Here is a 22,191-nt window from a genome sequence, read left to right as displayed (position 1 = left end):
AATTGTGTTTTTTTTTTCTTTTCTTTTCTTTTTTTTTTTTCCCTTGTAATAGAGAATCTGGAAAATCTTGCAAAATATCAATGCTAGCAGAAGCTATATTTACTTAGAATAGTATTGTAAAAAATCCTTATTTTAGATTCAGCAATAAAAATGGCTTGTTAAGTTCACACTGCAAAGGTGAATTATTTTATAGATATTTTCTACATACCATGTTCCCCTTTGGACCTTGGGGGCCATCTACTCCCGCGATACCCTTCAATGAAGAAAAAAACATACACATAGATGTTTATAAATTTAGATTTTACAACAGAAAATGAAAAAGACTAACTTATCGGCATGACAACCCCTAGCCTACAATGACTAAAAATCATTGTAGGACTTAACAGAAATGAAGAAAAAGGCAAGGCCTCAGCTCTCTATCCAAGTCCACTTTGAGGGCAACTTTGCATCATTTTCCATGGAGTGCTGGGGATTTGGCATGAAAACAATGAAACAGATAAACTGAAAAGAAAGGAGAAAAGAGAAGGAGGCGGTGGGGAGAGAGAACTGAAACTGAGATACCGCATCATTAGATCTTAGAATATAACAAGGCGGTAAATATCTGGCTGTCTATTGAAAGCTTCCATGGCCTTTGGGCTTTTTCAAGTCTGGCAACAAGTTTTCCCTAGAAAACTCTTGATCTTTCCAGCAATACATACAGGCTGTCCTGTAGGTCCTGGAGATCCCCTTGGTCCCAGCAAACCTCGTGGACCCTAGGAGGGAATAAAAGCATGTCCTCAAAAAAATGTCCTCAAAACATGTCTCTTCCTCTGAAGAAAATCTAATGTAATTTTCAGGCATATTTGTATCCCCTTCCCTTAACACACAGAAAGTGGTGTTTAAAATGCTAGTTTTATAAATATCTGGTGTTTATTCTGATCCAAAGGCCAGATGGGTAACAGTGAGTCTTTAACAACAGAAACTGTGTATCTTTGATTCTATAAATTTACATATAAATGACTTGGAAAAATTTTAAAATAGGTAATAGTTTTAGCACTTTACATAAGATACTTTTGTATTAATTTCTACTTTGCAACACTGCCTCATCATTCAATCAGATAGACTATACAAATAGAAGAATCTGATTCTCCTTTATTTTATATTTAGGTAAATTATATCTTGAGAAAGAGTATTCACTGAGGGAAAAAAAACCAAACAGCTGAATAACTATATATATATATATATAGATTATAGAAACTCTTCTCCTTCCTCTCTTTCCCCTCCTCCATCTGCTCCTTCTTTTTTTTTTTTTTCTTCAGGAAAGTCAATGTAACCCTTTACTTTCTATCCTCTTTGCTTGAACTGAGCCATTTGACTGGACGGACTCTGAATATGGCAAAATACGATTGAAATTAGGAGGTCTAGTTCTTTGATTAACTGCCTTTGAGTACACTTCCAGGTTTAGTTTCCTCATTTGTAAAATGAGATGTAAAAATGCAATAGAATCGAGAGTAGTTTATTCATAGCACATATCTAGCATATACTAAGTATCTCATTCTTTTGTCTTCTGGCTATTAGATTCATTTATCTTAAAGACATAAATAGATTCTGGAGATAATGATGATATATAAAATAATAAAGCAAACAAAGAAAAAGCAACAGCAACAAAAACTACTAAGATTTGTGGCTGACAAAATGTTATATTCCACATTTTGTTCTCTCTGTTGTATAAGATTTTCTATATGTCAAAAGAAAAGCTCTATTTATCCTACTATTTTTTTCAAATGAAAATTACCTGGTTACTTTAGGTAAGATTGCAATATTTACCTGAGTTTATTATTGGCTTTATTTATATGTATATGCCAGTTACTATTGTTCAAAAATAGGCTATTATACAAACAAAAAGAAAGTTGCTTACAGCTTCACCTGGAAGACCCCTTGGTCCTATTTCTCCATCTTCTCCCTGTCATTGAAAAAATGAATGGGAGGGTAATGTAATTAGACAATATATTTCAATGATTTTCTTCCCTTATGCTTTAATTTTAAATATTTTTTTTAAAGCAATGAAAAAAAAAATCTTGATATACCCTCATTCCATCTTCTCCAGGAGAGCCGGGAGGACCCTGGGGTCCTCGTTCACCCTATTAAATATATACAAATATGATTAAAATATGAATTAAATCTGAATATTTACAAGTCTATGAGATAATCATCCTGACTAAATATGACAGGACATTTGGCAGGAAAAACTTACACATTATTTGTCTTTCTCAGAACACTTCACAGATAAATCATAATTTTGCAATGTTAACCTGCTTTACATATTAGTATTCTAGGAAAAATATTCCCCGAATTTTAAGTAGAAAAAGGTTTAAATGAAATTCCTAAAATAATTTGTAGATATCTAATCACTAACGGCTAAATCATTTAGGAAATTATTTTGTTAGATCGTTTTCAAACATGGATACATGTTTTTTTTTTCCCTGCTTCTAGCATAATTTATATTAATACAGAACAACTCTAGAAGACTAAAGAGATTTTGGAATTTTTGTAAAAATGAAATTATATATTAATCTTTACATGTGTTACGCTTACATTAAATATTTTGCTAGTCATCCACAGGGATCTGTTTTCTTTCCTTTTTTTGAATTCTCCAATATAACTTTGGGCTCTCCTACCATATATCCTCAAAAATGCAAAGCTGATCTGTTTTTTGATAGACCCCTCTTTGCTTAATAACTCACTAAGAATATCTAGTGAAATGTTATTCAGCATGGAATTTGTTCAGCCTTACCAAATTTTAAGCTCTTGCACTGGATTCAACACCTATATCATCACAAGGAAATAATTTGTAGTGTCCCTGCACTTGAACCATTTAATTTATTATGATGAAAGATAGTGCCCAGTTTAGTATTATATTAATGACTTATAGTCTACAGATGTCTTCTTTTAAGTGTGTTCCCACACTCAAAATTTAAGAAGTTGAGGTAATTTTAGCAAACAATTAGAGACAAGTTAAATCTCCAATATTTGCTCTTCTATTAATGTGATATTTTTCAGATACATGTATATAAATTTTCCATTTCAATTTATGTTTGCATACAAGGAGTGTATAAGTGCCTGAAATCAATTAAAAACCTTACATCAATGTTATGTGTGTAATTTTATCTATTTTTCTTCAAAATTCTACTGGGTCCAATAATTTACTAAATGGAGTAAAAAATATTTTATACTAGCTCTCTTCTTTTGATTTCCTAAAGTATATCAATTTTAAAATATTTCATAAAATTCTTATTATTCCTGTATAAGAAGTAATAGAATGATATATCTTACTCTGTGACCTTTGTCACCTGGCAAACCTGGAAGTCCGTCAAAGCCTCGATCTCCCTGTAAAAAATCACCATCATCATCATCATCATCGTCATATTCTGCCTTCCCAGCCTAGTCTAATACTCTGATTTAAATATGAGGTGTATTCCCCCCCCACAATTTATATTAAAATATAGAATTTTCAGGTGTGAACTGATACATGCGATCGAATGCACACAGATGTGAACTCCTAACCTTTGCCCCAGGTTCTCCTGGCATTCCTCTTCCACCATCAGCACCAGGACGACCCTGATGATACCGAGAGCATAATTAAGCAAAAGAGATTCCTAATAGCAAGAACAAAAGAAAACAGATACTGATCAATTCAGATACCCTCAACAGGCACAATGTAAATTAGCCATACCCTTTTTCCAGGTTTTCCCGTTGGACCAGGGGGGCCTTGGACGCCTCGAGGGCCCTATATCAAAACATCATAATTAATTCAAACAAGCTCAATCACATTGAGAGAGAGAGTTTTAGAAATTGAGATCCTTCTAGTTTTAACTTTGCTTTCATGTACATGTAACTATTCATTTAAACACAGAAGACAAAAAAACCAATTCATCTAAAAGGTTTCTTGCAAAAAAAGTGCCACTTTTTTTATTGGGTTTATGTGTAGACATATAACTACATTTAAACAAAAGAAATAAAATGTGATATCTTAAACATTTAAAAAAGTATTCAACTGATCATTTAATATAATGAACTTTGAGGTTTTACATAATGTTGACACCCTTAACCATTCATCTGATTCTACTTCTCTTTCCAACCCATTTTTCTTCACTTTTCCCTTCATATTTATAATGCTCTTTCCTAGTTATTTCTTCTTTCATAGAGCTGAACTATATTAGATTGCAAATGCTTTTTTACATAGTTGAATTCTCCATTAGTTTGTTAACTGCTGAGGTCTTGTACCTAGCTTATCTATTTTCAACATGATATTCCTAAAATTTAGCATAGTACCTGGTACATGATTCAATTATATACAAAATTCTAGAGGATGACATGACAAATACAAAAACAAAAATATTCAATGGTACCATGTCATTTCAGATTAAAAGTTAAAAGTTCTCAATATATTATGTTTGTCTCTAAAAGCAGTTAAACATAATGTTAGATTTTTATATAACATCATTTATATATGTTTTGATATATAACAAATTATATGGGTTTTGATACATATGTTTTAAAGTAAATAAAATTAACCAGCTAATAGAGTAAATAGGCCTTTATAGTTAAATAACTATACCCATTTTTAGTTAATTAAGCAATATGCACAAAACAAGTATAGAAGAATTGTATTACATACATTTGAAATTAAAAACAACTTTTATGATCATTTTAAAATGTTGATTCTATAAATCATGAAATTCAGGTTACAGGTTAAAAGAGCGGAGCTTTTAAAATAAACGATCGCAGTTAAAAAGCTCACCCTGAACTCCCTTAGAAGGCAAGGGGCTATAATAACAGGGAAAGCTTGTTTTTAATGAAAATCATCCTTCCTTTCATATTGCATTTCTTTGGCCTTAGAAGTAAAGGAAAACTGCAAACTTCACATGCACAAAACACACACACACACACACAAAAAAACAAAAAACATGCAGCATGTTTTCAGACGTAACTATTTTGTAAAGAGGTCAATTTGATTCAAAAGTTCATACATGTCACAAAAGACTAACCTTTCCAGATTTTCATATAGCAATATAATTTCAATTTTTGGATGCAATTCCCAGTTAAGCTGCAAATGCTTTCTGTCCTCATGCTGGTATTAAATAAGCATGAAAAGGAAGGCCAACATTTCCTGAATCACCCAAACGTCTTGCCGGTTTTCTTTGGAATTTTTCTCATTTCAAAATAAGCAAATTGTTGTGCATCCATACACTCGAATATCTTTCAGCAACAATAAGCAATGAACTATTGATGCATGCATCAACTGGGCTTAATCTCCTTACGCTTAGTGAAAGATGCTGGTCTCAAACAGTTATATAATGTGTGATTTCATTTATATGATATTCTTGAAAAGTTAAAACTGCAGTGATGAAGAAAAAAAAAAAAACCCAGAGGTTGCCAGGGGTTGGGGTAGAGGATGTGACTGTAAAGAGGTAGCACAAAAGAACTGTTTGGGGTAATAGAACTGTTCTGTAACCTGAAGATCATGGTGGAGGTTATTGCAGGTAAATATATACAGGTGGTAAAGTTAAATTTTATTTTATTATTATTTAACAATAAAATTAATTTTATAAGAAAAATCATAAACAAATTTAATGGATGGTCACTTGGGAGCTCCTACAGCCTACTTCCAGTATTATGTTTATTGAATATTGATGGAGTATTTTCATTTAAAAATGAGTGCATTTTTAAAAATACATCACTTTATATTTTGCTCATTTCTAACATATGAATATCGTTTAATGTGCTTATACTTAATGCTCTCACCTATTTATTTTCATTCAAGGAAAAATAATATTTCTAATTTGGCACCATGTAAATATAATGTAAGAAATTTTAAAAGTGTCAGATTATAGGTTCATAATTTCTCCTAATTTTCTCAGATCCACTTCTCTTACATGTATTAAATAACCTTTCCAAGAGAATATACTAGATTTACTCTCCATAGAAAGCAACATGGGAATGAGGTAGGGACACAGTTACTACAATTGCATTTGTTCTGCTCTCCTCTCCCCAACTAAAGTCAACTCTTAATATTCTGAAGGCCTATTACAGTCCAGCCTGCTCCCATCCTAGTTTACTATCTTCTATTAGTATTGTTCAAATTAGCAAGGCATTGACAATCAACTGGCCATCCAATTAAAAGAGGTGATGTGGGATCAAACATGATGCAGTATTTATTATGCATGATTGTTCTGTAACATGCAACTTCTCTAATTTAAAAAAAAAAAAGTGATGCAGTAATTTCTTCATTCATAGAACAGATGAGAGACACTTCAATTACCCTGCTAAATAAATAAAAATAAAGTCAAAAACACCATAAGTGAAGTAAGTTGTTTTTCTTTACCTGAGGACCTGGATCACCACCCTCACCTTTGGCCCCAGATGAACCAGGTCCCCCCTGTGGAGAAAAAGCAAGTACATGATTCATTAGCAATTTTCTAACCACTTTCATCTTACCATTTACCCCCTGAAATAGTAAACATTATTCAAAATATATTTCTTCAAATTGGTATGAGTTTACTAATTAACACACTAATACTTCAAGTACTTTGAATGAAGTGTCTCTTCTCAGCATACTGATGGTAATCCAGCATATGAGATAGAATTTAAATACCTATATTTTATACGTGACAACTGTGAGTGAGATGAATGGTTGATAGAGGCAAACCTCATGAAATCACACGGAAATTTTCTTTAATGTGTGCACCAGCTGAGCACTTTTGATGTTACATAAGGCATTACTTATCAGTACACCATAGTGTTGTACAAGAAGCAACACATATTTACCAAATCTTGTATGTACTAAATCCATTTACACAGCAAACACTTGGCAAAATGTTACTGCTCCTATACCCAGAAGTTTCGCTGACGCAAGTTTCTATAGGAATGGCAGGTCATGAACAGATGCTATTGCTATCAGAAGACAAGCATTTTTTTCCAGATTGCTTTGTCCTTTTCCCATCAGAATAAATCTTTATGAAATACACATCTTACAAATATTTACAAAATTCAAAACGTGCAACAAAATCCTGGTACGTTAACTGGAAAAATAACATAAGATAGTTTTTTAAAGTTGGCATTAGTTTAAAAAAATAAACGCCAGACCATTTCTCCCCTGCCAGAGGAGCTTTAAAACATTAAAACTAAACATGGTAATGATAGTTATTTCATGCTGAAGTACACTTTGTGTGTTTAAGAAGTTTCTGAGTTTCAATTTAATATATATACAATTAAATAGTGCATTGAATCAAAATTCCACAAAGATTAAAATTATGCTAAGACTGCAAATATTAGATAACCTGAGCCTCCTGGTGGCTCCAAAGTAAAATAACTATTAACAAGACTCCCAAGAAACAGCAAGTCAAGTAACACAAATATTTCAGTCTTGAAAATTGCAAGAATGATGACTTTCATGATTATAACTGAGAATTCTTGCAACTAAATTTCTCCAAGAAAAAAACGACGTTCTGCATTAAATCAGATTATTAATCACTAAACTAAATGCATTATAGAATAGCCAATTTATTTTTAATTAATTTATGGCATTATATTTTCTGAATATAAGCACTAACTATTCAGTAGACTGTAATTACTTTGCCCAAAAACTTTAAAATTGTCACGCAATAATTGACAGTAACAGAATAGGAAAAAGAACTCTATGTTTCCTGCATATTGTATAACATAGGTCTCCATGTAACGCAAGCCAATTATATAAAAATATTTATTGGGATAGTATACATATTTATGTAAAAATATTGATGTAGACTTTGTTTCTTTTCCAAATAATATTGTAAAGGATACCTTTTTAGACTCTAGAATTAACATACATTTGAAAGTCTATAAATATGATATTATGAAGCAAAGGATAGTATATGAGAAAATGATGAAAAGGAGCAATTTTTTTTTTTCCTTTCAATGCCAATCCTTAATATTTAAGGTGGTGAAAACTTGCCATAACAAAGTAAGTAAATAAAATTAATTAATCTTGGATTTGACATTGAATACTTGTCAAATACGTTGTTGTTAATATTTATTCTTTGACATGCTGTGAAAGAATGGCTGACTTCTAATGATTGTTTGGTGAAAACAACTGCTAATGTAACATGCTTTCACTCGTTCTGCTCAAAACTGCCCTTACCTTCCACATCCCCTAAGTGTTCATCAAAATGATAAGCAGAAAAATTCCTTTGGATAATGCAGTTTTAGAACTGTATATACGAAATTAAATTGTATATAGCAATGTTTCCCAATATGCTTAACAATAAGAATCAGCCTGGTGGACTCATTAAAAATACAGTCTGCAGTCCTCATCCTTGACCTACTTCATCATAACCTGAAGTTTAGGGCCCCAAGAATGTTTACTAGTATTAAAATAGCTAGGTAATTCTTTTTTATGCCCCTGAATTGATGAATTTCATCAGCTATGTAAATCTGATCTATCACTAACAAGACACTAAATGTTAACTCTATTTCCTCCTTTGTTGTGACATAAGCCAAATAACTTCCATATTCCTTATTATATTTTGAAAGGCACAACAATATAAAAAACCTGATAAACACTTGATAATGTATAATATCATTTCTGTGGAACACATTATCAGAACATGTTTCAGATGAGCTCATATGTTTGAATGTATAGTCCTTCAAAATATATCAGGGGTTATGAAATTTCAAGTATGAATTAGAGATATATAAATTTATGTAAAACTACATAATGAACATTTGAATAAAATGCGTGAAGAAAACTGTCACTTTAATCTGATTAGTGAAACATTAAATAATTAGAATAGCAATTACTTTATTCAAATTTGGTTAAAATTTGTTTTGATATAATTATCTACTAAGTACCTCAAAGCTAAGATTTTAACTTTCAGAGTAACAAATTCAATACATATATTTATTTCAATATAGCACATTGGAAGCATATAAATCATATTAAAGCATATTATAGATAGCTTTTATGTTAAAATATGTGAAACAGAACTTAAATATTTATTCTATTAATCCTAAAATTAATGAGAATTCTGGTTTGAGCCCTGCAATGTTCTTTTCTGACAAGAAAATATATAATTTGGGAATTTTCTCCATGTTTATCTTATCAGTTGCTAGAATGCTTAATATTTGGTAAATTTCAAAAAAGAACTTTAAATACATTTTAGAAAACTATTTGAAGTATCTTAGCTTGTTAGCACACTTTATGGGAAAAAAATAAAATACTTTCATTCCAAGAGTGTCCAAATGATCAAATGATTTTCTCTAATATCTGAAGCACCTCACGGATTTTTTGAGGCAGCCTGTAGTTTAAACCAAGTATTCTACTTGGCCCCAACATTTTTTTATTTTGTTTAATTTAAAATTATTTTTAATGTAAGAGTTTAGAGTAAAATTGAATCTTAGTAACTCTGAATATTATGCAAATAAATTATATTTTGAGAAATTAATTTTTGGATGTGTGAAAACTGAATTTTTCACTTTATTTACTTGATTTCAAAACTTTTCATCAAAATTGCTAAAGAATGAACTGAAATAGATTTTTGAACAGACTCAAAATCAGGCATAGGTAGGTGCATGTGCTCTACTTTCACCATCTAGAAATATGAATAATGCCTGGCAGAAGTTACCTGGGAAACTGGAAATATGGGAATTTAGACATACATTATCATTTGCATAACTTACCACAGGGCCAGGTCTTCCAGTTAGACCCATTGGGCCAGGTGGGCCTCTGAGAGCAATCTAGAAAATAAAATACAAGTTCAGTAATGTTCTCCAGGAAGAGTATACTAAAACACGACATTCATTTGTACAAGCTACTCCTAAGCAATGCATGATCAACAAAGGCACAACTACTACATGGTAGAAAGAATGCCAGGTTACTGAAGTATAGTGAATTTCTAGAATGTCATATACCTGCATAAGTATCAAACATTGTTTAAACAGTTGTAACGTATAATCTTGTGCCATATATTATTATCGTTTATTCAATGATACAAGTTAAACAATGGATTTCAACACAAGAAACCTAATACCTGAATAATTTTCTGCTCTGAAGTGTACTTCAGAGTAATATATAAATTTCTCTCTTAAATATAGGTATAATTCTCATTAAACATACCTGTAGAGGTGAACAATTTGATATGTTTTAAATAAATTTTTTTCTAGCAACATTTTAGGAAAAATTATGATCATTAACGGCAGACAGCAAAAACCAAATTGACCAGAAATTACTATGATAATATAATTCTTTGAATAAATCTCAGATTTATGAGATTTAATACCATATAAAACATTTATTTTGCATAATCATAGGATAGTTTACAAGCACTATTGTTATACTGAATATTAGAAATGTTAAATTAGCTACTTGAAAAGCTGGATCACTTATAGCACAAAGAATAAAACCTGATAGATGTTAAATTAGTATGGTGTATATTTGAATATTAGTAAGTCTGACAAATGAACATTTAGATTTATCATATAAAACACCAATAATAATAATAATAGAACAGATATATAGGCAAAATCATGTAAGAAAAGTGTACAAGATGAAAACAGTAGAATCCCCAAGTTCCACTATTGACTCACCATGAGATTTTTGATAATATACTTCTTAATCGTTGAGATTAAATATCTGAAAAATTGGAATTATAATGCTTGCTACCTATTTTTCAAGGAGGTTAAGAGGACTAATAAAATAAGGAAATTAAAGGCCTCTTAAAATATTTAAGCTCAAATATTTACTGTAAATTTACTCAAAGTAGTATAAATTTTAAGATAAATTGTAGGAATCCTTAGTAAATTATTTCAAAAATTTTTAGATTTGTATTATCTGATGGTCAAATAAACAAGTATTTAAATTTCTCATTATCTTTGTATATGATATAACCAAATAATGTTCATAGACAATAAATACATAAACAAATATTGAAAATGAATTACAACTTTCACATATATTTTCAATTATTTTACACACATGTAAATTCATGATGGTAAATTAAAAGTTATCACAGAACTGAATTATGTCACTTTGGAAATGGGTAACCATTTCCATACCAACCATAAGCCCTTTATTTTCCTCTTCCTTAAGAAGAAAACTTATAACTATTATTAAAAGTATTTTATAACTTCCAACTCTTTCCTGTTCCATTCTTCTTATTTCCTTATATATATTTTAATTGCAGAGTGGCTAATTAAAATAGAAATGTAATTATATGTTTTATAGGTCTGCAGATAATGAAAGCTTTCAGGTGACAAAGATTATAAACTGAAGATGTGACAATAGTAAATGGATCTTTTAAAAGTTTTATAGATTATATAAGTCAAAACCTCAATCTTTGGGCTTGCCCTTATAAAATTTATTCCCCAATTTAATAAGTCAAGCCCTCACTCTCAGGGCTTGCCCTTATGAAACTTATTCCTACAAATGAAAAGCTAAGCTTACTTACAATTATGCCTAAGAGTCAAACCCAGAGAACCTCTTTTGTTGCTCAGATGTGGCCTCTCTCTCTCAGACAACTCTGCAAATAAACTCACTACCTGACCCCTTCCCCCTCACCCCGCTATGTGGGACATGACTCCCAGGGGTGTAGGTCTCCCTGGAGACATGGGACATGACTCCCAGGGATGAGCCTGGCCCTGCATCATGGATTTGAGAATACTAGAACAAAAGGGGGAAAATAAATTAAACAAAATGAAGTTTAGTAGCCAAGAGATTTCAAATAGAGTTGAGAGGTCATTCTGGAGTTTATTCTTATGCATTATATAGACATTCCTTTTTAGTTTCTAGTGTTTTAGAATAGCTAGAAGGAAACACTTGAAACGGTTGAACTGTAATCCAGACTTGATTCTTGATGATGACTATATAACTATATAGCTTTGATTGTGTGACCATGTAATTGCAAAAACCTTGTGACTGATACCACCTTTATCCAGTGTATGGGCAGATGAGTAATAAAATGAAGACAGAAAATACATAAATAATAGGGGTGGGATAAGGGGTACAGGATGTTTTGGGTGTTCTTTTTTCTTTTTCTTTTTTTCTTTATTTTTGAGTAATGAAAATGTTCTAAAATTGATTGTGGCAATGAATGCAAAACTATATGATGATACTGTGAGCCACTGATTGTATACTTCGGATGGATTATATGATGTGTGAATATATCTTGATAAAATTGTATTTTAAAAAGTATTACAAATTATAAAGATTAGACCTCAGAAAGCAGAGCTGCAGGTTCTTTCATATGTTTCTTTCATATTAAAAAATGTCTAAGAAGCTTATTTTTCAGAATTATTTGGGATACCTTAAATAATTCAGAAATTAAGAGGAAAATTCATTCAAAATTTTATCTTCTTAATTGTGTCTGTCAATCACTGACTTATTCTTTAGGAAGGAAAACTGGATATAAAAGAGATGGAGTGCTAAGTGCAAATTCCATGAATCCTTTTGGAAAAAATATATAAAATTTGACTGTTATGATGGTAGACCACCAGAAATATACATGGTGTTACTGCAGGGGTAAGTTTTAATATTCAGTTAAAGAAAATGTCACTACTGGCAAAATACATAATTTTAGTATTTTTCCATCTAAATTCAATATACACTTCCGAAGTAAGTATTCTATTCAGAATGTTAGCATCTTCCATAGAGTACATGTGCTTGTGCTCTCTCTCTCTTCCTCTCTCTCTCTCTCACACACACACACTTGGCATAGAGGCAAGTTATGGGAATTCATGAATGTCCTTTCTTACCCGAGCCTGTTGAAGAATTGCCTGGGCCTGTGCTTCCTGAGCAGAGATAGTTGGCCCTTTGGAAGCATCCCCACCATAACGAAACTAGGAAGAGACAACACAGAAGAGGTGGAAATCAGTATTTGTCAAATATGTTGGATTAAGTGTCTTAATTACTAGATTAAAGCTACCTACTTAAAATGGAATGAACTCACAAAAGTCCACATTAACTAACTCCATAAGAAGTCATGTGACCTAGATTTTATTCAATTCTCCTTCTAGGGCAAAATTTACCCCTTGTAAGGGCAAACAGTCAAGAGACTCCATTCCAATTCTAAATTTTATAGTCTCTCACAACCTGAAATACACCACCAGGCATTTTTTTACATAAACAAGAAAATACAGTATTTATTTGTAAATAAAAATATTTATTCATTTGTAAAATTTCTAAGTGTACTAAGTTCATTGGTGGTTATAGATCAATATATATTTTATTGGGCAAACTTTTGGAATCTTCATGACCATAGAGATATATTCATTTTGTTTACTTACACTTAAGTAATAATTCAAGAAGAGTGATCCTATCTAATACTCCTCCATAAAATTGTAAAGATTTGTCTTAATTTTAACTCAAAATTTAGTATGTCAATTTCTCAATCTAAGTAATTATTCTTTGAAACTCTATTACATTTAATTTGTTAAATCACATATAATTTTTTTTCAAAGCACTAGTACAACTGAATTTAAAAAGGAATCTTTTGATAAAGCAAAACATAATGGATAGTGATCCTATAGGCACACCATTAAAAAGATTCAACATTATTCTATATGGTGGTCAATACAATCTTAATATTATGTTAAATAACATGAAATATATGTTAAAGATAAGAATCAAGAAAAACCATATGATTGGAATTATTAAGAAAAACCTCCTGGCATTGTTGTGAGAAATATACAAGCATACCTCGTTCTACTGTGTTTTGCTTTACTGCATTTTGCAGATGTGTTTTTTTAGAACTTGAAGATTTCTGGCAACAGTTAGATGAACAATTATGTCGGCGCCCTTTTTCCAAGAGCATGTGGTCACTTCATGTCTCTGTGTCACACTTTGGTAATTCCTGCAATATCTCAAGCTTTTCATTATTATTATAATATCTGATATGGTGATGTTACTACTGAAATTGTTTGGGGGTACCACAAACTGTGCACATAAAAAGATGGCAAGCAATCAATAAATGTGTGTGTTCTGACTGTTCCAGCAACTAGCCATTCCTTCCATCAATCTCCTTCTCCTCAGGCCTCCCTATTCTCTGAAACATAACAATATTGAAATAGGCAATTAATATCATTACAATGGCCTCTGAGTATTCAAGTGAAAGGAATAGTCGCATGTCCCTCACTATAAATCAAAAGCTAGAAATTATTAAGCTCAGAGAGGCTAAAAGCTAGGCTTCTTGCACCAACCAGTTAACCAAGTTGTGAATGTAGGGGAAAACTTTTTGAAGAAAATGAAAAGTGCTACTCCAGTGAACACATGAATGATATAAAAATGATACAACCTTATTGCTGATATGGAGAAAGTTTTGGTGGTCTAGATAGAAGATCAAACCACACAAAATATTCCTTTAAGCCAAAGCCTAATCCAGAACAAGGCCCTAACTCTCGTCAGTTCTATGAAGGATGAGAAAGGCAAGGAAGCTGAAGAAGAAAAGCTTGAAGCATAAGAAGCTGGTTCATGAGCTTTAAGGAAAGAGGCAATCTCCACAGCATAAAAGTCCAAGGTGAAGTAACAAGTACTTAAAAAGAAGCTGCAGGAAATTATCCGGAAGAGCTATTTAAGATAATTGATGAAGGTGGCTACACTAAACAACAGATATTCAATGCAGATGAAACAACATTCTATTGGAATAAAATGCCATCTAGGACCTTCACAGCTAGAACAGGAGAGGACGGTGCCTGGAATCAAAGCTTCAAAGGACATGGCTCTCTTGTTAGGGGCTAATGAAGTTGGTGATTTTAAGTTAATGCCAATGCTCATTCACCCATCCAAAAATCCCAGGGCCCTAAAGATGATGCTAAAGTGACTCTTCCCTGCTCTATAATTGGAACATAGAGCTTTGTTGACAGCACATTTTTATAAAACATAGTTTACTAAATATTTTAAGCCTATTGTTGAGACCTCCTGCTCAGAAAAAAAGAATCCTTTCAAAATATTACTGCTCACTGAAATGTAGCTGGTTGCCCAAGAGCTCTGATAGAGTTGTACAATGAGACTAATGTTGTTTTCATGCCTGCTGGCACAACATCCATTCTGTAGACCATAGATCAAGGAGTAATTTTGACTTTCAAGTTTTATTACTCAAGAAATACATTTTGTAAGTCTATCGCTGCCATAGATTGTGATTCCTGTGATGGATCTTGGTCAAATGAAAATCTTCAGGAAAGGATTAATCACTCTAGATGTCATTAAAGACATCTGTGATTCATGGGTGAAGGTCAAAATATCAACATTAACAGGAGTTTAGAAGAAGTTGGTTCCAACCCTCAAGGATGAATTTGAGACATTCAAGACTTCAGCGGAGGAAGTAACTGCAGATGTGGTATAAATAGCAAGAGAACCAGAATTAGAAGTGGAGCATGAGGATATGACTGAATTGCTGAAATCTTATGATAAACCTTGAACAGATGGGTAGTTGCTTTGTAGGGATGAGGAAAGAAAGTGATTTCTTGAGATAGAATCCACTGCTGGTGAAGATGCTGTGAACATTGTTGGAATGACAACACAGGATTTAGAGTATTACACCAACTTAGTTGATAAAGCAGTGGTAGGGTCTGAAAGAATTGACTCTAATTTTGAAAGAAGTTCTACTTTGGGTAAAATGTATATAAAACAGCATCACACGCTACAGAGAAATCTTTCGTGAAAGGATGACTCAATCGATGCAGCAAAGTTTACTGTTATTATATTTTAAGAAATTGCCACAGCTGCCCAAACCTTCAGCAACTACCACCCTGATCACTGAACAGCTATCAACACTGAGGCAAGACTCTATACCATCAAAAAATTATGACTCACTGAAGATTTGGATAATGATTAGCATGTTTTAGCAACAAAGTATTTTTAATTAAGGTATGTACATTGTTTTTTAGACATAATGCTATTGCACACTCAATAAACTACAGTATAATATAAACATAGCTTTTATATGCAATGGAAACCCCACAATTTGTGTGACTTATTTTATTGTGATATTTGCTTTACTGTGGTTGACTGGAACTAAACCTGCAGTATCTCTGAGGTATGCCTGTAATTAAATAATGAATCCTTGGTTCTAATTCAGATACTGATATTTATCAGAATTGTAATATTTTGAAAAATTTTTCTTAATTCCCCAGAGTCTTCCTGATTTCAAGTATCTCTGTCTCATACTATGTTTTTCACTTGATTGCTCTATAACAGGTTCAGTAATATTTTTAAGCAATAAATAATGTTAAGTCATCTTTTCAAAAACAAAAAGGACCTACCGGTAACATTAACATGGTACCAGGAGGACCAGGTAGACCATCAGCCCCTGGCAAACCAGGACGTCCTGGTGGGCCCTAGGAAAGTGAATAAAAGAATCAAAATAAATAATAAAATAATCAAAAATAATTATAAATGGGAATAACTTTTAGTAACATAAATCTACCCCAACTAATTTCCATTTGCCCTCTCTGTCTTCGTTAGTCTCCTCTCAGTAAATATACTTAGAAAGTGTTGTATTTCATTAAAGTAGTTTTAGATGACTTTAATAATGCTTGGTTATTAATGCACAATCCAATTAAGTTATGAATTTTTCACTGAGTTTGTTTATAGCCTCAAATTTTATAAAATAAAAATTTCACATATGTTTTGGGGGGAAATCATTGTGAGAGAACCAAGTGAGTGATTCAAGGTTGATTCTTAGAGTTAAAAGCAGGGGATAAAGTAAATGACAAATGATTTGTTTAAAATTAAACTGATGATTTTAAGATATTAGCTAAGTATTCTTTATCATATGGTTAACTGATAATTTATTTTGAATGTTTACTGATGAAATATACTTCATTTGTGTGTTTGTGTGTGTGTGTGAAAGCACACATATTCAATGAAGAAATTTATGTGTGACTGTGGTATCTGTTTGGAAATACAACACATACATGCAATTATAGAGAATATTAAATATAAAAGCATCAGCATATGAATAGGTGACTTACAGGTACAAGACCTATGTCTATAAGCTTTTGATAAAAGGAGGCTTATTCTTGATGACCAAATACCACTTGGGTACGGGTGGGAGATGAATTTTGAAATTAATCAATAATTAGATATCAAAAATACAATTTAAACCATGAACTCGATATAAAAAAAAAAATCTGCAGCACTTTTCAGATGTTGATGTCTTATAAAAAGTTAACAAATCTTGACTACAATATTAACATTAGACTGCAAAGTTGACTATAAACTTAAGATTTAACTTTAAAGTATTATTTCAGTAGGTTCTTTACAGGCTTTAAAAAACTTTCAAAATGTGTTCTAATAATAGCTCCTATAAACAAATCACTATTTCAAATCCTAGCAAATCTAGCTTCATAGATATCAATTTTCCTTAACAAAGTGGTTTCTAAAGTAATTAGATCATTAGCATATCTATTGTTTTAAGGTGCAGTGTAAAGAGACAAATTTACAACCTGGAATAGCGTTTTTAGGCCAATAAATAAGAGCAATCAAAAAGTTCTTAGGAAAACATCATGGAATTTAAAAACAAGAAAATATTAATTAAAGGGACTCATTACAAATAAATATCTGCTCTAATTATATATTTATTAAAAAAAGCAGACCATGTGAGAAGAATTCAGGTTTGCACTGTAAATTCCTTATGCCCTCTCAACTTAAGAAGCTATGACCCACACCAGAATTCCTCAAATATTTTATAGTCTTCATTCATCGAGTTTAAATTTAAAAGGTTTGCCTTAGCCTTTGTCAAAATTATAAATGATTAAAGGTATGAGTCATTTTCATCTCTGATCCTTTCTTAGAACTAATTTAAAAAGGGCATAAGTGAAAAAAAAAAAAATAAAAGGAGAAATCATGAATTACTGCCTACTCAAGGACGGAGAAAAAGTGGGAATTAAAAGGCCAGGCACAACAGAAATGGAAATGGGATTGTACAAGAAAAGATTGTGATACTTAATACAAACTTAATCTATTTCACCATGTGACCCAGGACTTGATCTTCAAATTATAATTCTGGGTTTATTAATTCATTCTATCAGCATCCAATTAAACGCGTATGGACATTTTAGGAAAATAAGTCTGGAATTCAAATTGGAAGAACCAAATCCAATGTAGTGGGCTTCATATCAACACGGTAATTGACTGAAAATAGATGTTTGATTACTAATTATAACATAGATAATTGCACATTTTTTTCCTTACTTTTAAACTTGTAGTTAAAAAAGTTAACTGAAATGTTGCACAGCATTCAATTAATAGACCTTTGTCTGCCATATGGTTAACATGTCAAACTTTTAGAGTACATTTTAATTGTTTAATCTGCGTTACATGCTTTTGCGAGGTGTTGCTTCACTTACCCTTTCGCCAGGGTCACCAGGGGGTCCAGTGGGGCCTTGTAGACCTGGAGGACCCATAAGACCCTATAGAGAAACAAATTGTTATCTGAGTCAAGTTCCTAATCTCATTCGTATTCAGGCAAATTTGTCCTACTAAAATCAAAGAGGAGCTCATTTGTATTTCATAAATATACACTAGTCTCCCAAACAATTGTCCTATTTATCTTCCTTTGAAAAGACAACATATAGAACCACTTTGTAGCTAGCTCCTCTGTTCCTCCATGAAGCTGCTAACAGGGTGGAGGCAGACATTACAAGAAAAAACAGGAAACAGGGAAGGTGCCAATATAAAGTCCCTGAAGTAGAAGGTGGTTCCCAGTTCTTGATGAAGAAATGGTATACTCATAAAATTAGACATCAAAGATGTGACAGCAAAGTTGAAAATGTAGAAATCATTTAGCTTGGATGCCTTTTACAATTTCTTTTATGGGTAGAAAAAAATTAAAGGCATCAGTATCATATATTCTTTCAAATGAAAAGAATTCAATTAATTACACAAAAGATAGATAATCAGTGCAATTAAGTAAAGATAAAGACGCACCAAGTGACATCAGCATTGCTGAGAAACACCAATGGAAACTGATAATTACTCTGTTCAGAAGTACAGATAAGGCAGTTACAGGTTACCTAGAATTATCAATTCCATTCTTTGAGATATTTCTGTACCCCTTTAATAAACAGGGTGGCTTTTCTTTATTTAGAAAGTTGAAAATGAGTGTAGAAGATGCAGAAATTTTTAGAAACAAAAATGTTTAAAACAAAATTTAATTATAGATCTTGCAACAAAATGACAGTTGAACAGTCAAATAAGCAGGCAGTTCAAGGCCACCTGCATCTTGAATAAATGCTTTCCTCTGTAATACAATATTCAAATTGGCAAAAAATATATACATTCAATAATGCAATGGAAATGTATTTAATTAAAACAAAAAGCTCAAGGAAAAATCATCTTAAAACATTTACATACCGCAGGTCCTGCTGGCCCTGGTGGCCCTTCAACAAGCATGCCCTATAATAAAAAAGAGAATCATTACCAGGGAAACAAAACCCTCAATCTAAAGGACTATAAGAAATCACTACATCATTGCATTTAAAAAACAAATTCTCTATTCCCATCATATAAAATTATTTACAAATATTTTTGCATGGGCAAGGGAAGCAACTCAAAATGATAGAAGCCATAGTCCCTGATCTCAAAGAAACTACAAACTGATTAGAGGGAAAACATATATTTAAATGAACAATATTACAAAGAAGAATACGCTACGTGTTCCAACGAAAGACACAGGAAAGACAGGTGACCAAGTTTTCCCTCCCACCCAGAATAATGCCTGGCACAAAAAGGGATGAATGGAAATCAGTTGCACCTTAGCATCTTAATTCAGAAAAGAGGAGAAACTTTCAGAAGAAGGTTATGGGGGTAAATGTGAGATATGCTCATAAATAAACCAGAGAACTGAGAAGTATGTCAGGATAAGAGCACAGTTCTAAAAAGTTATGATTCAAAAAATTAGTTTTGGACTACTAAAAATCGTAGTGTCATTTTAAAAGGTGGTTGTACATTTTTACGACAAGGACAAATTCTTTCTGAAAAAAAAGAAATTTAAAGGCTTTGGTGGGCATTTTGCTTGCTTTCTCAGATGTTGGAGTTATGGAGTAGATAGATAGTTAACAATGTCCTCAAAGCTATGTCATTTTAAGCTTTATCAATTTTTTAAAAAAATTTTTTCAAGTTCTTGCAGTTTCTGAAGTGATTTGCAAGGCCCTGGGGCAAAGAGTTAAAAATATTGCCTATAGTTCTAAGGCATTAGCTCTCCCAAGTTTCTAATTATGGGAAACAGCAGTATAATTGCTTTTCAGTGAGAATTTGCTCCTTGCCAGTATCATAAATAGTAATAATAATATAAATAGAAAACCACTTTTGGAATGAATTGGAGCTTTTCCCCCCATGTAAGGAAAGTAAGTAGGCTTTTAAAGGAATATTTTTATGTTATTACATGGTGTAATTTGGATATGACAAAAATATTTTTGTGATAACATTATAATATAATAATAATGTGAAGTCAAAGAAATGGGGGTAAAAACATTGGATTGGTAACGAAAAGAGCTGAGTTCCTGTTATACTGACCATCAAACATGCAAAGTCTCTGGAAAGTTACTTAAACACTTTAGACCTCGGTTTTCTTAGATGTAAAATGAAGGAATGAGACTAGACCAACTTCAGCTATGTTTGAATCCTCAAACTTCATATCTCAATAATTTTTTGGTTTACTGAAACTCCACTTGCCAGAAACGCCCTTACTAGCTTACCTATTTGTGGCAAATTATAAATATTCTGGACAGCAAGATATTCAACTTTCAAGATTTTTTAAAGTTTTCAATAATAATTTAAGGTGATGACAGCTCACAATATAAATGAAATAACTGTCCCAAACTTTAAAATGTATTCACATCAGTACTTACAGGTTCAACCACTGCTGGTTCTCCTTTCTGTCCTTTTTCTCCATATGCACCATGGCCATTTATCTGTTGAGCAAAAAATTCAATACACCCTAAATGTCTTTAAATAAATAAGGTAAATTTTTTAATGGAACTTTAATCATGTAAACACATTCAAAAGAATCGATTAAAAAATGTTTTCTTAAAAGGAAAATTAATAAAGCTTTAAATAACTCAAAAACTATTAAAAGCTTAGTAAAAAGTAGTACTGAGTGGTGAAATGAAATTGATCAATTGTTTCTTGAAAACATAGATAAAGACATATGTAGAACTCAGCTTATTATTTCAACATGTTAATGACATGTTATTAAAATAAATTTAGCAAAATATTATAAAAATCAGCAATCGGACTTACTACTGCAAGTAATATGATAATATTTCAATCTTACATATGACAACAAACTTTCATTACAATTCTACTCCAGATTATATTTTTAAATGAAGACTCCAGTAGTGAGCCCAGGAGATAAAACTGTTAAAGATCTCCATGAGGAAGAACCTATCAAGGTGTCCTACTAGTGTCTAATATTCATAATTTCCAGAAGAACAGAACCTGTATTTTAAACCTGAAAAGATATCAAGATGAACATAAAAATACCCAGAAATAAGAAAGACAATGACACAAAGCCTGATACCGACTTACGCTTGTTTCTGTGATATCAGTTTCTGCTGGTACACCTGGACCAAACTCTTCATTAGTGGAGCTTGTTGGTTTATCTTCATATTCTTTATAGTCATAAAAATCATATTCGCCTAAATCTCCATCTACCAGAAGATCAGAGTCCCTGCCGTCTATGCCTTTGTTTTCATATTGAGTATCCTCAGAATTTTTCCTCTGGGAATCATAATCCTCTCCAGTTAGATATTCTTCAGAAAATACTTCTTCAACTGGATTTGGCTATTAATTTAAGTTGTAAGGAATTTGAGAACATGAAGTTTACTGTTAGTAAAGCAAGGTAAGCATTTGCAACCATAGTTTGACGGTATGTCACAGAAAGCAATTTGAGAAATACTCAAGCAAGTCATTTTGTGAACCTGAAGGCCTGGAGAGCTAGCCTTTCAGGATTACTGAAAGAAATATATCTGTACAATGGCATGTACCAAGAAATATTACTTTCAAGGCATTTTTCCCAATAAACTGCAAATATTCACATGGAGTTAACATGTGTATTTGCTCCATTAAGAAAAAATCTTGTTAAGCAATCTGATTTTTACTTTACAGCTTAAGATTTGAACAAATAAAATATGCATATTGTTAAAGCTTTGCCTAGTTTTCAAATCTCACAGAACATTTTT

General features: G+C 31.9%; 1 protein-coding gene across 1 annotated transcript in view; it reads right to left on the bottom strand.

The window, feature by feature from the left end:
- The window catches only part of COL11A1 (collagen type XI alpha 1 chain), a 235,964-nt gene that overhangs the window by 133,378 nt on the left and 80,395 nt on the right, over nt 1-22,191 (bottom strand). The window contains exons 8-22 of the mRNA XM_037815603.1: nt 21,539-21,793; nt 20,860-20,922; nt 19,364-19,405; nt 18,358-18,420; nt 16,270-16,344; nt 12,766-12,849; nt 9,697-9,753; nt 6,365-6,418; nt 3,713-3,766; nt 3,544-3,597; nt 3,313-3,366; nt 2,067-2,120; nt 1,898-1,942; nt 699-752; nt 209-253 (exon numbers count right to left, since the gene is read on the bottom strand). Of these exons, the coding sequence (XP_037671531.1) occupies nt 209-253; nt 699-752; nt 1,898-1,942; nt 2,067-2,120; nt 3,313-3,366; nt 3,544-3,597; nt 3,713-3,766; nt 6,365-6,418; nt 9,697-9,753; nt 12,766-12,849; nt 16,270-16,344; nt 18,358-18,420; nt 19,364-19,405; nt 20,860-20,922; nt 21,539-21,793 (1,053 nt within the window). The remainder of the gene's footprint in view (nt 1-208; nt 254-698; nt 753-1,897; nt 1,943-2,066; nt 2,121-3,312; nt 3,367-3,543; nt 3,598-3,712; nt 3,767-6,364; nt 6,419-9,696; nt 9,754-12,765; nt 12,850-16,269; nt 16,345-18,357; nt 18,421-19,363; nt 19,406-20,859; nt 20,923-21,538; nt 21,794-22,191) is intronic.

This window comes from Choloepus didactylus, chromosome 2 (assembly GCF_015220235.1).
Source record: "Choloepus didactylus isolate mChoDid1 chromosome 2, mChoDid1.pri, whole genome shotgun sequence".
Classification (NCBI taxonomy): Eukaryota; Metazoa; Chordata; class Mammalia; order Pilosa; family Megalonychidae; genus Choloepus; species Choloepus didactylus.
Note: the sequence above shows the minus strand (reverse complement) of the source record. Positions and strands in the feature narration are given on the sequence as shown.